General features: G+C 39.5%; 1 protein-coding gene across 11 annotated transcripts in view; it reads right to left on the reverse strand.

Annotated features, from left to right (window-relative positions):
• Nucleotides 1-1,051: 1,051 nt before the first annotated feature.
• EYA1 (EYA transcriptional coactivator and phosphatase 1) overlaps nucleotides 1,052-13,286 on the reverse strand; it is a 328,133-nt gene continuing 315,898 nt past the window's right edge. For all 11 annotated transcript variants that reach the window (XM_059042828.2, XM_059042819.2, XM_059042817.2 and 8 more), the window contains one exon: nucleotides 1,052-3,071. In XM_059042828.2, the coding sequence (XP_058898811.1) occupies nucleotides 2,991-3,071 (81 nt within the window). In that variant the 3' untranslated portion in view covers nucleotides 1,052-2,990. The remainder of the gene's footprint in view (nucleotides 3,072-13,286) is intronic.

Consider the following 13,286-nt stretch of genomic DNA (forward strand, 5'->3'; position numbering starts at 1 on the left):
CTTGGAAACTCTAGAATGGAAGGTAGAGAAATGTGGGCTCTAATCTATGGTCGAAGGGGAGCCCTTTAAGCATTTTGGCTGGGGGTGGGGGGGTCATGTTAGAAATGGTGCTTTAGAAAATCCATCCTTTGAGGATATGCTCTCCCTTTTGCCTGTTTTCTATACTTTCTTCACCTGAGACCTAAAAGTCCCGCCGTGCCCCACCCCTGCCTCTCTTTACAGACACTCCCCAAGCGTTTCATTCTCGGTGTCTGAGCACGTGCAGACACTTCACTAGTGTGTGCATGAGAAAAACGAAAATCTTGGGCCTGATAAATGAGTCAGACCACTGCATGTTTGATGGTCACGTGTTTGTATGTAGGAATGTTGTGTTTCTAAGATGAAATCCCAGGAGGAAGCAAGTTGTGCTGTTTTATAGCTCTCTGTCAGTGATTAATCTGGCCAAACCTTAGCGGTGTATGTTGTGGGCATTCTTTATAGATGAAGCTCGTTTCTGTTGCTGTCCCTTGGGTATTTAAGTGGCTAAATCTATGCTCTGGCATCCAAGATTGATGCTGAATTCTGTTCTATAGCAGATAAGTCTGAGCAGAGGTCTAGTTTATATAGTTTCAGAGGAAGTAAAGAGCTTTTCCATTCATCTGTTCTTACAGTGATCAAAGAAACAGCTGTAATTTTTCTAGCTTAGTCCTCTTAAGGACTGATACAGCCATGACTACAGTTGATCTGTGCAACTTCCTTTCGTTGGACTATGAGTTGTTTTTTTTTTGTTTTTTTTTTTGTGGTACGCGGGCCTCTCACCGTTGTGGCCTCTCCTGTTGCGAAGCACAGGCTCCGGACGCACAGGCTCAGCGGCCATGGCTCATGGGCCCAGCCGCTCCGCGGCATGTGGGATCTTCCCAGACCAGGGTATGAACCCGTGTCCCCTGCATCGGTAGGCAGACTCTCAACCACTGTGCCACCAGGGAAGCCCTATGAGCTTTCTAATGCAACCAAGATCCTGCTATTTCTTAGAACCAAGAGATGAAGAAAATACTGACAAGTCAAGGAGCTTACAGTACTTCACAAATCAGTTTTATTAATTTAAACACAAATTGAATGAAGAAAAATTCTGTACACAGTTGTGGACACAACACACCTTTATACAGTAAGGGTAAGATAAACTTTGTCTTTTCGGTCTGCGGAGTACAAAAATGGAAAGGCTGAAAAATTGTCGACTTCTGTTTGCTTCAAGCAAAAGAGGAAAAAAACTGAATTCAATGATTAAACGATTTTGAGAAATTCACAACTGACTGACTAATTCTAGCAGCAACATGAAACTTTAGAAAAGGATAGAGTAGCTCTTTAGCTACTTTGGGTCAAAGCTGGTGTTAACTTTTTTCCCCCAATATACTATTAAAGAAAATTCATCCAAAAAGTAATTTCATGACAATGGACGGCTTTAGATGAGAGAAACTAGTGTCTACATAAACTGATGGACCACTTTTGGAGAAACTTTATTAGGGTATCACAGAGGTGACAAATTTTATTCCCCAGCTTCATGCTTGTCATATAATACAGAATGGGGGTGAAGAGTAGCATTATTTTCTTGGTGATGATGACCGGGCTGTGTCCCCTGCTGGCAATGAACTTTTCTGGGAGGGTGGGGTGGGAGGTGAGTGTGGAGGAAAACAGAAGGAACATGAAGGTAGGAAGTAATACAAAGTTTTGCTGATTTCCAGATATGTGGTAATGTCCTTCCTTAAACGAGAAAATATCATCTGAACACATGAAAACTTTGCTAGTGTCCAATTCATGAACCATTTCATTAATAAAATATATCCATCATCTACATTCTTTCTGTGGGAAGGAGCATTTGAATAATCTTTTTCCAAATAGTTACATATACTACATTAGTGTTGAAAAAGTGAGGTTTTAAGCGGGCTTTTTTCCCCCAAATTATTTAAGACAGCACACTGCTGTGTTCTTTTACCAAGGCCCTCCTAACAGCATAAAAAAAAAAGAACTGATGGGAAAAAAAAATTGGAAAACAAAATCTTATTGACACTTGACATCCATGCTTTTGGTCTTGACAACATGATCTTAAAAAAAAATTCATTATCTACATATTTATACCCAGTACTTCGAGAAGGCACTGCACGTCTGTGCACATCCTGCCTCATACTTCACTATCAAGGCATTGCTACCTTTCAATATCATTTTCCTAAACAATATGTAAAAGAATCATCCATTATTACAAATTTACACCCAAAATTCTTTCTGTACATGATTGTCTCAGTGATGTACATATTATACGTTTAAATTAGACATATTTTAAACTACTTTGCAATGTGCTAAAATTCAAAGTACTTGCTGTGTCGTGAGGCCAAAGCCTTCAGTCGCTTCTCTCTCATCATGCTACTGTCTCTTCAGTTCTTTGATGTCAAAAAAGTCTGTTCGCGTGAACTGTATGGTTCCTGAATTATACCTCGATAAAGCTGTTTTTTTTTTTTTTTTAAAAAAGTCTGTTCATAAATAAGTAGAGATGTACAGATGACCCTGGGTATGACACCCCAAAAAAGTAAACCTTTACAAGAAAATCCCCCCACTGGTAATCAGGAAACCCATTTCAGTCTTTGTTGTGCAATCAAGTTTGCTGTATTGGAGAAGCTGTTTTTAGGTCACACTGAAGATGCTAAAAACGTAAAGCGTCTGCAGGTCCTTTCTTCACAGGTTCGAACCATGTAGTTAATGTGGCCAAGACACGTTACACTGTGCTAGAACATTCTCATGGCTTATCTGCATTGGATTCACAGTACTAGAGGCGACAGCTGTTCTGAAGAAAGGGATGTGGTCCTTCATTTACCACAAGGGCAGAGGTGAGGACCCACAGCAGCTGGGCATCAAAACGTTGAAATCGCTAGTGTGGAGTCCGGCGCCAACTCGGGACTGAGCCTGCTGGATGTGTCCCTGGTCACAGGGTGGTTGTGTGGTTTCAAAGTGCTAGGGGGCTGTTACAGGTACTCTAGTTCCAAGGCATGATGTAGGGCCATGAGGTCCGAGTGACTGGACACCCTCCAGAAGGGCATGGCGTGCTGCAAAGGGGCAGACAACATGGTGAGGACAGAGAACACTCCCAGCACAGGCCCGGAAAGGCTGCTTTGGCGATCCACCATGCTGCCCACACGCCCTTATTCAGTACCGTGAAAACTGCCAGTTAAGATCTCAACATCACATCTGTTTAAAACACAAATTCAAACTTAATCCTCCCCTAAGAATACTGGACTGCATTTTAAAATGTAATTCAGGAGTGTTTCTTTTAAGAAGGTGATGGGTATTTCTTAAGCAGACCTACACTGCGACTTGAATGCCGATTTCGAGCTTCAAATAAAATCCAGTAGCTATGAACAAAACCTTGTCAAACATTTGCCTTTCAAAATCTGGATCCAGTGCATTTTTCATGCTGCAAGTTTAAGCGGCTTTCCTTAGTTGGTAGTATTTTACATTTTGCAAAACTTAATTTTACTCCTGTAAGCAGCAACTGTTTTTTTTTCTTTTTCTTTTTCATTTTTTGCATTGACCCTGAAACAGGTTTACCATATGGGAAATTTTAAATGAACATCTAAGATAGTTTTTTGTTTCTTTTGGTGGTGGTTTAAAACATCTAGGAATCTAGCTTAAATGACGGGAATGTGTGTGAAACACCTGAATTAACCAGAGACAAGAAAAGCAGCCCCCCACTCACCCCCCAAAAAAATAGAGGTTACACCGTCCATGAGGGATAAAAACATGATTATAAACTTTACGGCTCAAAAAGCACTGTACTAAGTATTTATGTATCAGAAAAATCTGTTTCTTGATAAGAGAAAGATAATTATCACACTTCAGAGAACAAAATTCTATTAAGCCCACAGAAAACATTTTGGTTTTTTCCTACACAAAAAATAATGTGAAGGCCTGAGTATAATTTGCAATTATAGGTCTAGGGAATTTTTAAACAATTCACACTATTAGGAGAATAAGGCATGAAAGCAAATACAATTTAGAACTGAGGAGTTTTTTGGGGGACTATCTGTAAGTGACAGTAGTACTAACAGTATTAACTATTTTGGTGCAGATCACATAGCTGTTATTCTGGGGATGCAAACTTGTTACTTATTAACAATGTCTTTGTTTCAAGTAATTTAAAAACATACCACGGTCCAATATCATATGTAGACCTTTCTGGATTCTATACTATTTTGAAGTATCTTTATTTTTGTTATCCTTCAATAACTGTCCAGAACCAAGTACTAGAGATTTCTTTTCAAAAATTTAGGATGTTCCATTTGGCAATTTTAGATCATAAAAGTAGACTGTACTATTTTGCATTCATTCATTAGTGACTTTTCACATTCACAGGCACGGTGTAGAAGATATCCCTGGCCCACCCTCTCACAGTCTGTGGGTGAGTAGCAGAAATGAACAACAGTCATGAATGTTCACCTAAAAGGAGTAGGTGGGGGTAATTCCCTTTGCCTGGGGAACTGGGAGAGACACCAGTAAGAGGAGGTAATAGTTGAGCTAGTTATGAAAGGCTGATCATTCAGAAGAGCACTGTAATGTCTCTGCGTGTGAAGGGGGCTGGGGTGGAGGATAAAAGAGAAGTTCATTGTTAGAATACTGGCTGTGTGAGAGAAAGACATGGCTGTGACATTACCGGCTGTAGGAGCCAAGTGGTGAAGGACCTGGTTATCCCTGTTAAAGAGTTTAATAATAATAATGATAGTTATGATTAACATTTAATAGTGACTAATTCTAAGAAGACTGAGTCTAACGGAGAGAACAGGGGAGTCAAACGTGTTAACAAATAATTAGAACTAATATTGCAAAATAACATTTTCCCTAACTAAGCACATACTGATGTGAAGCTTTTATGGATCTACAAGAGCTTCCCAGGGCAACTGGGTGCAAAGTAAACAATTTTTTTTCCCCTGAATCAATGTTTAGCGTGGAACAAACATTTCTTATATGAAGACAGATATGGTGGTAAAAGATGAAAAGAAAAGCACATTCTAGAATGAGGAGACCTGGGTTATACTCTCAACTCTGACTTTTGTCATGATTCAAAGTCATGTTACTGATATCCCTGGAGCCCCAGTTTGTTTATTTGCAAAATAAGGATTTAGGGGAAATGACTCAGGGTTGCTTCTAGGTTTAATAAAGTCTATAAACTTTTTCATTAAAATATTCCGTTACTTGTACAGCTCTGTAGCTATAGCAGATTTGTAAAGTAATATACATACATAACATATGATCCTACTGCCAAGAACCAGCAGGCAAGACATATCTGCTGAAACTATTTCATTACAATGTAAGGCAGTATGGGACTAAGAATCAAATTGACCTTGCCAGAGAAATGAGGTAAGAAATATAAATAAAAGCATCAGAATTGGAAAGGAAGAAATAAAACTATTTGCAGATGACATGGTTTTATATATAGGAAATCCTAAAGACACCAGGAAAAAAACTGTTAGATCTAATCAATGAATTCAGTAAAGTTGCAGGATACAAAAATCAGCAGCATTTTTATACACTAAGAACAAATGATCTGATAATAGTGATTCCATTTACAATAAAGCATCAAAACCAATAAAATACTTAAAAAGTAAAGGATTTCTACACTGAAAATTATGACATGGATGAAAGAAATTGAAGACACAAATAATAAATGGAAAGGTATCTCATGTTCATGGATTAGAAGAATTAATATTGTTAAAATGCCATCTACAGATTCAATGTGATCTCTATCGAAATTCCAATGGTGTTTTTTAACAGAAGTAGAAAAAACAATCCTAAAATGTATATGGAACTAAAAGACTCCAAATTGCCAAAGCAATCCTGAGAAAGAACAAAAGTGGGAGGCATCACACTTCCTGATTTCAAGCTATATTATAAAGGTATGGTAATCAAAACAGTACAGTACAGGCATGAAAACAGACACATGGAAAATGGAACAGAATCAAGAGCCCAGAAATAAACCCATGTATATATGCTAAACTAATATTTTACAAGGGAGCCAAGAATACTCAATGGAGAAAAGACAGTCTCTTCAATAAATGTTGCTGGGAATACTGGCTATTCACAGGTATAAGAATGCAACAATTAACTTGAAAAGGACTAAAGACTTAAATGTAAGACCAGAAACCATAAAACTCCTATAAGAGTCGGGCTGCAGTCGGAAGCTGGGAGAGGACTAGGGTTGGCTGCAAGAACACAGCCTGAAGGGGTTAGTGCACCACAGCTAGCGGAGAGGCAGTCTGGGAGAAGTCTGGAGCTGCCGAAGAGGCAAGAGACCTTTTCTTCCCTCTTTGGTTCCTGGGGCATGAGGAGAGGGGATTAAGCCTGCCGCTTAAAGGAGCTCCAGAGACTGGCGTGGAGCTGCCGAAGAGATGAGACTTTTTCTTGCCTCTTTGTTTCCTGGTGTGAGAGGAGAGGGGATTAAGCTCGCAGCGTAAAGGAGCTCAAGAAACAAGCGCGAGCTGCGGCTATCGGCGCGGACACCAGAGACAGGCATGAGACGCTAAGGCTGCTGCTTCCGCCACCAAGAAGCCTGTGTGCGAGCACAGGTCACTCTCCACACCTCCCCTCCTGGGAGCCTGTGCAACCCGCCACTGCCAGGGTCCCGGGATCCAGGGACAACTTCCCCAGGAGAATGCACAGAACGCCTCAGGCTGGTGCAGTGTCACGCCAGCCTCTGCCACCGAAGGCTCGTCCTGCATCCATACCCCTCCCTCTGCCCGGCCTGAGCCAGAGCCCCTGAATCAGCTGCTCCTTTAACCCCATCCTGTCTGAGTGAAGAGCGGGCGACCTATGCACAGAGGCGGGACCAAGTCCAAAGCTGAACCCCAGGAGCTGTGTGAACAAAGAGGAGAGGGGGAGGTCTCTCCCAGCAGCCTCAGAAGCAGTGGATTAAATCTCCACAATCAATTTGAAGTGTCCTGCATCTGTGGAATACCTGAAGAGACAGCGAATCATCCCAAGTTGAGGAGGTGGACTTTGGAAGCAAGATATATTATTAATTTCCCCTTTTTCTCTTTTTGTGAGTGTGTGTGTGCTGCTGTGTGAGATTTTGTCTGTATAGCTCTGCTTTCACCATTTGCCCTAGGATTCTGACCATCCCTTTTTTGTTTTTTTAACTTTTTAAAATTTTTCTTCTTAATAATTTTTTATTTTAATAACTTTATTTTATCCTACTTTACTTTATCTTCTTTCTTTCTTCCTCCCTTCCTTCCTTTCTATTTTTTCTCCCTTTTATTCTGAGTCGTGTGGATTAAAGGCTCTTGGTGTTCCAGCCAGGCGTCAGGGCTGTGTCTCTGAGGTGGGAGAGCCAACTTCAGGACACTGGTCCACAAGAGACCTCCCAGCTCCACATAATATCAAACGGCGAAAATCTCCCAGAGACCTCCATCTCAACACCAAGACCCAGCTTCACTCAACGACCAGCAAGCTACAGTGCTGGACACCCTATGCCCAACAACTAGCAAGACAGGAACACAGCCCCATCCATTAGCAGAGAGGCTGCCTAAAATCATAATAAGGCTACAGACACCCCCAAACACACCACCAGATGTGGACCTGCCCAACAGAAAGACAAGATCCAGCCTCATCCACCAGAACACAGGCACTAGTCCCCTCAACCAGGAAACCTACTCAACCCACTGAACCAACCTAGCCACTGGGGACAGACACCAAAATCAATGGGAACTATGAACCTGCAGCCTGAAAAAAGGAGACCCCAAACACAGTAAGATAAGCAAAATGAGAAGACAGAAAAATACACAGCAGATGAAGGAGCAAGGTAAAAACCCACCAGACCTAACAAATGAAGAGGAAATAGGCAGTCTACCTGAAAAAGAATTCAGAATAGTGATAGTAAAGATTATCCAAAATCTTGGAAATAGAAGAGACAAAATGCAAGAAACATTTAACAAGGACCTAGAAGAACTAAAGAGGAGGCAAGCAATGATGAGCAACACAATAAGTGAAATTAAAAATACTCTAGATGGGATCAATAGCAGAATAACTGAGGCAGAAGGACGGATAAGTGACCTGGAAGATAAAATAGTGGAAACAACTACTGCAGAGCAGAATAAAGAAAAAAGAATGAAAAGAACTGAGGACAGTCCCAGAGACCTCTGGAACAACATTAAACGCACAAACATTTGAATTATAGGGGTCCCAGAAGAAGAAGAGAAAAAGAAAGGGACTGAGAAAATATTTGAAGAGATTATAGTTGAAAACTTCCCTAATATGGGAAAGGAAATAGTTAATCAAGTCCACGAAGCACAGAGTCCCATACAGGATAAATCCAAGGAGAAACACACCAAGACACATATTAATCAAACTATCAAATTAAATACAAAGAAAACATATTAAAAGCAGCAAGGGAAAAACAACAAATAACACACAAGGGAATCCCCATAAGGTTAACATCTGATCTGTCAGCAGAAACTCTGCAAGCCAGAAGCGAGTGGCAGGACATATTTAAAATGATGAAGGAGAAAACCCTACAACCAAGATTACTCTACACAGCAAGGATCTCATTCAGATTTGTTGGAGAAATTAAAACCTTTACAGACAAGCAAAACCTAAGAGAGTTCAGCACCACCAAACCAGCTTTACAACAAATGCTCAAGGAACGTCTCTAGGCAAGAAACACAAGAGAAAGAAAAGACCTACAAGAACAAACTCAAAACAATTAAGTAAATGGTAATAGGAACATACATATCAATAATTACCTTAAATGTAAATGGATTAAATGCTCCCACCAAAAGACACAGACTGGCTGAATGGATACAAAAATAAGACCCATATATATGCTATCTACAAGAGACCCACTTCAGACCTAGGGACACCTACAGACTGAAAGTGAGGGGATGGAAAAAGATATGCCATGCAAATGGAAATCAAAAGAAAGTGGGAGTAGCAATTCTCATATCAGACAAAATAGACTTTAAAATAAAGACTATTACAAGAGACAAAGAAGGACACTACATAATGATCAAGGGATCGATCCATGAAGAAGATATAACAATGGTAAATATTTATGCACCCAACATAGGAGCACCTCAATACATAAGGCAAATACTAACACCCATAAAAGGGGAAATCGACAGTAACACAATCATAGTAGGGGACTTTAACACCCCACTTTCACCAATGGACAGATCATCCAAAATGAAAATAAATAAGGAAACACAAGTTTTAAGTGATACATTAAACAAGATGGACTTAATTGATATTTATAGGACATCCATCCAAAAACAACAGAATACACATTTTTCTCAAGTGCTCATGGAACATTCTCCAGGATAGATCATATCTTGGGTCACAAACCTAGCCTTGGTAAATTTAAGAAAATTGAAATCGTATCAAGTATCTTTTCCAACCACAACGCTATTAAGACTAGATATGAATTACAGGGAAAGATCTGTAAAAAATACAAACACATGGAGGCTAAACAATACATTACTTAATAACGGAGTGATCACTGAAGAAATCAAAGAGGAAATCAAAAAGTACTTAGAAACAAATGACAATGGAGACACGACGACCCAAAACCTATGGGATACAGCAAAAGCAGTTCTAAGAGGGAAGTTTATAGCAATACAATCATACCTTAAGAAACAGGAAACATCTCGAATATACAATCTAACTTTGCACCTAAAGCAATTAGAGAAGGAAGAACAAAAAAACCCCAAATTTAGCAGAAGGAAAGAAATCATAAAGATCAGATCAGAAATAAATGAAAAAGAAATGAAGGAAATGATAGCAAAGATCAATAAAACTAAAAGCTGGTTCTTTGAGAAGATAAACAAAATTGATAAACCATTAGCCAGACTCATCAAGAAAAAAAGGGAGAAGACTCAAATCAATAGAATTAGAAATGAAAAAGGAGAAGTAACAACAAACACTGCAGAAATACAAAAGATTATTAGAGATTACTACAAGCAACTGTATGCCAATAAAATGGATAATCTGGAAGAAATGGACAAATTATTAGAAATGCACAACCGGCCAAGACTGAACCGGAAAAAATAGAAAATATGAGCAGACCAATCACAAGCACTGAAATTGAAATTATGATTAAAAACCTTCCAACAAACAAAAGCCCAGGACCAGATGGATTCACAGGCGAATTCTATCAAACATTTAGAGAAGAGCTAACACCTATCCTTCTCAAACTCTTCCAAAAGATAGAGGGAGGAACATTCCCAAACTCATTCTATGAGGCCATCATCACCATGATAACAAAACCAGACAAAGATGTCACAAAGAAAGAAAACTACAGGCCAATATCACTGATGAACATAGATGCAAAATCCTCAACAAAATACTAGCAGATAGGATCCAACAGCACATTAAAAGGACCATACACCATGATCAAGTGGGGTTTATTCCAGGAATGCAAGGATTCTTCAATATACGCAAATCAATCGTGATATACCATATCAACAAACTGAAGGAGAAAAACCACATGATCATCTCAACAGATGCAGAGAAAGCTTTTGACAAAATTCAACCCCCATCTATGATAAAAACCCTGCAGAAAGTAGGCATAAAGGGAACTTTCCTCAACATAATAAAGGCCATATATGACAAACCCACAGCCAACATGGTCCTCAATGGTGAAAAACTGAAACCATTTCCACTAAGATCAGGAACAAGACAAGGTTGCCCACTCTCACCACTCTTATTCAACCTAGTTTTGAAAGTTCTAGCCACAGCAATCAGAAGAAAAAGAAATAAAAGGAATCCAAATAGGAAAAGAAGTAAAGCTGTCACTGTTTGCAGATGACATGATACTATACATAGAGAATCCTAAGGATGCTACCAGAAATCAATGAATTTGGTAAAGTAGCAGGATACAAAATTAATGCACAGAAATCTCTGGCATTCTTATACATGAATGATGATAAATCTGAGAGTGAAATTAAGAAAACACTCCCATTTACCACTGCAACAAAAAGAATAAAATATCTAGGAATAAACCTACCTAAGGAGACAAAAGACTTGTATGCAGAAAACTATAAGACACTGATGAAAGAAATTAAAGATGATACAAATAGGGCTTCCCTGGTGGCACAGTGGTTGAGAATCCACCTGCCGATGCAGGGGATACGGGTTCGTGCCCCGGTCCGGGAAGATGCCACATGCCGCGGAGCAGCTGGGCCCGTAAGCCACGGCCACTGAGCCTGTGCATCCAGAGCCTGTGCTTCGCAACGGGAGAGGCCACAACAGTGAGAGACCCGTCAAAAAAGAAAAAATAAAAGAAAAAAGATGATACAAATAGATGGAGAGATATACCATGTTCTTGGATTGGAAGAATCAACATTGTGAAAATGACTCTACTACCAAAAGCAATCTACAGATTCAATGCAATCCCTATCAAACTACCACTGGCATATTTTACAGAACTAGAATAAAAAAATTAACAATTTGTATGGAAACACAAAAGACCCCGAATAGCCAAAGCATTCTTGAGAATGAAAAATGGAGCTGGAGGTATCAGGCTCCCTGACTTCAGACTATACTACAAGGACTACAGTAATCAAGACAGTATGGTACTGGCACAAAAACAGAAACATAGATCAATGGACCAGGACAGAAAGCCCAGAGGTAAACCCACACACATATGGTCACCTTATCTTTGATAAAGGAGGCCAAAATATACAATGGAGAAAAGACAGCTTCTTCAATAAGTGGTGCTGGGAAAATTGGACAGCTATGTGTAAAAGAATGAAATTAGAACACTCCCTAACACCATACACAAAAATAAACTCAAAATGGGTTAACGACCTAAATGTAAGGCCAGACACTATCAAACTCTTAGAGGAAAACATAGGCAGAACACTCTATGACATAAATCACAACAAGATCCTTCTTGACCCACCTCCTAGAGAAATGGAAATAAAAACAAAAATAAACAACTGGGAGCTAATGAAACTTCAAAGCTTTTGCACAGCAAAGGGTACCATAAACAAGACCAAAAGACAACCCTCAGAATGGCAGAAAATAGTTGTGAATGAAGCAACTGACAAAGGATTAATCTCCAAAATTTATAAGCAACTCATGCAGCTCAATAACAAAAAAACAAACAACCCAATCCATAAATGGGCAGAAGACCTAAACAGACATTTCTCTGAAGAAGATATACAGATTGCCAACAAACACATGAAAGAATGCTCAACATCATTAATCATTAGAGAAATGCAAATCAAAACTACAATGAGATATCATCTTACACCAGTCAAAATGGCCATCATCAAAAAATCTAGAAACAATAAATGCTAGAGAGGTTGTGGAGAAAAGGGAACACTCTTGCGCTGCTGGTGGGAATGTAAATTGATACAGCCACTATGGAGAACCGTATGGAGGCTCCTTAAAAAACTACAAATAGAACTACCATATGACCCTGCAATCCCACTACTGGGCATATACCCTGAGAAAACCATAATTCAAAAAGAGTCATGTACCAAAATGTTTACTGCGGCTCTATTTACAATAGCCAGGACATGGAAGCGACCTAAGTGTCCCTCAACAGATGAATGGATAAAGAAGATGGGACACCTATATACAATGGAATATTACTCAACCATAAAAAGAAATGAAACTGAGTTATTTCTAATGAGGTGGATAGACCTGGAGTCTGTCATACAGAGTGAAGTAAGTCAGAAAGAGAAAAACAAATACAGTATGCTAACACATATATATGAATCTAAGAAAAAAAAAGTCATGAAGACTAGGGGTAGGATGGGGATAAAACACAGACCTACTAGAGCATGGACTTGAGGATATGGGGGGGGAAGGCTAAGCTGTGACGAAGTGAGAGAGTGGCATGGACATATATACACTACCAAACGTAGGGTTGATAGCTAGTGGGAAGCAGCCACATGGCACAGGGAGATGAGCTTAGTGGTTTGTGACCACCTAGAGGGTGGGATAGGGAGGGTGGGAGGGAGGGAGATGCAAGAGGGAAGAGATATGGGAACATATGTATATGTATCACTGATTCACTTTGTTGTAAAGCAGAAACTAACACACCATTGTAAAGCAATTATACTCCAATAAAGAGGTTAAAAAAAAAAAACTCCTATAAGAAAACACTCAGAAAAATGTTTGGCTCCTTGACATCAGCCTTGGCAATTATTTTTTGGATATGACAGCTAAAGCAACAAAATGAAAAATAAACCTGTGGACTATATCAACTAAAAAGCTTTTGCACAGCAAAAGAAACATTTGACAAAATGGAAAAGCAACCTATGGAG

The sequence above is a fragment of the Kogia breviceps genome, chromosome 17, assembly GCF_026419965.1.
Source record: "Kogia breviceps isolate mKogBre1 chromosome 17, mKogBre1 haplotype 1, whole genome shotgun sequence".
Lineage (NCBI taxonomy): Eukaryota > Metazoa > Chordata > Mammalia > Artiodactyla > Physeteridae > Kogia > Kogia breviceps.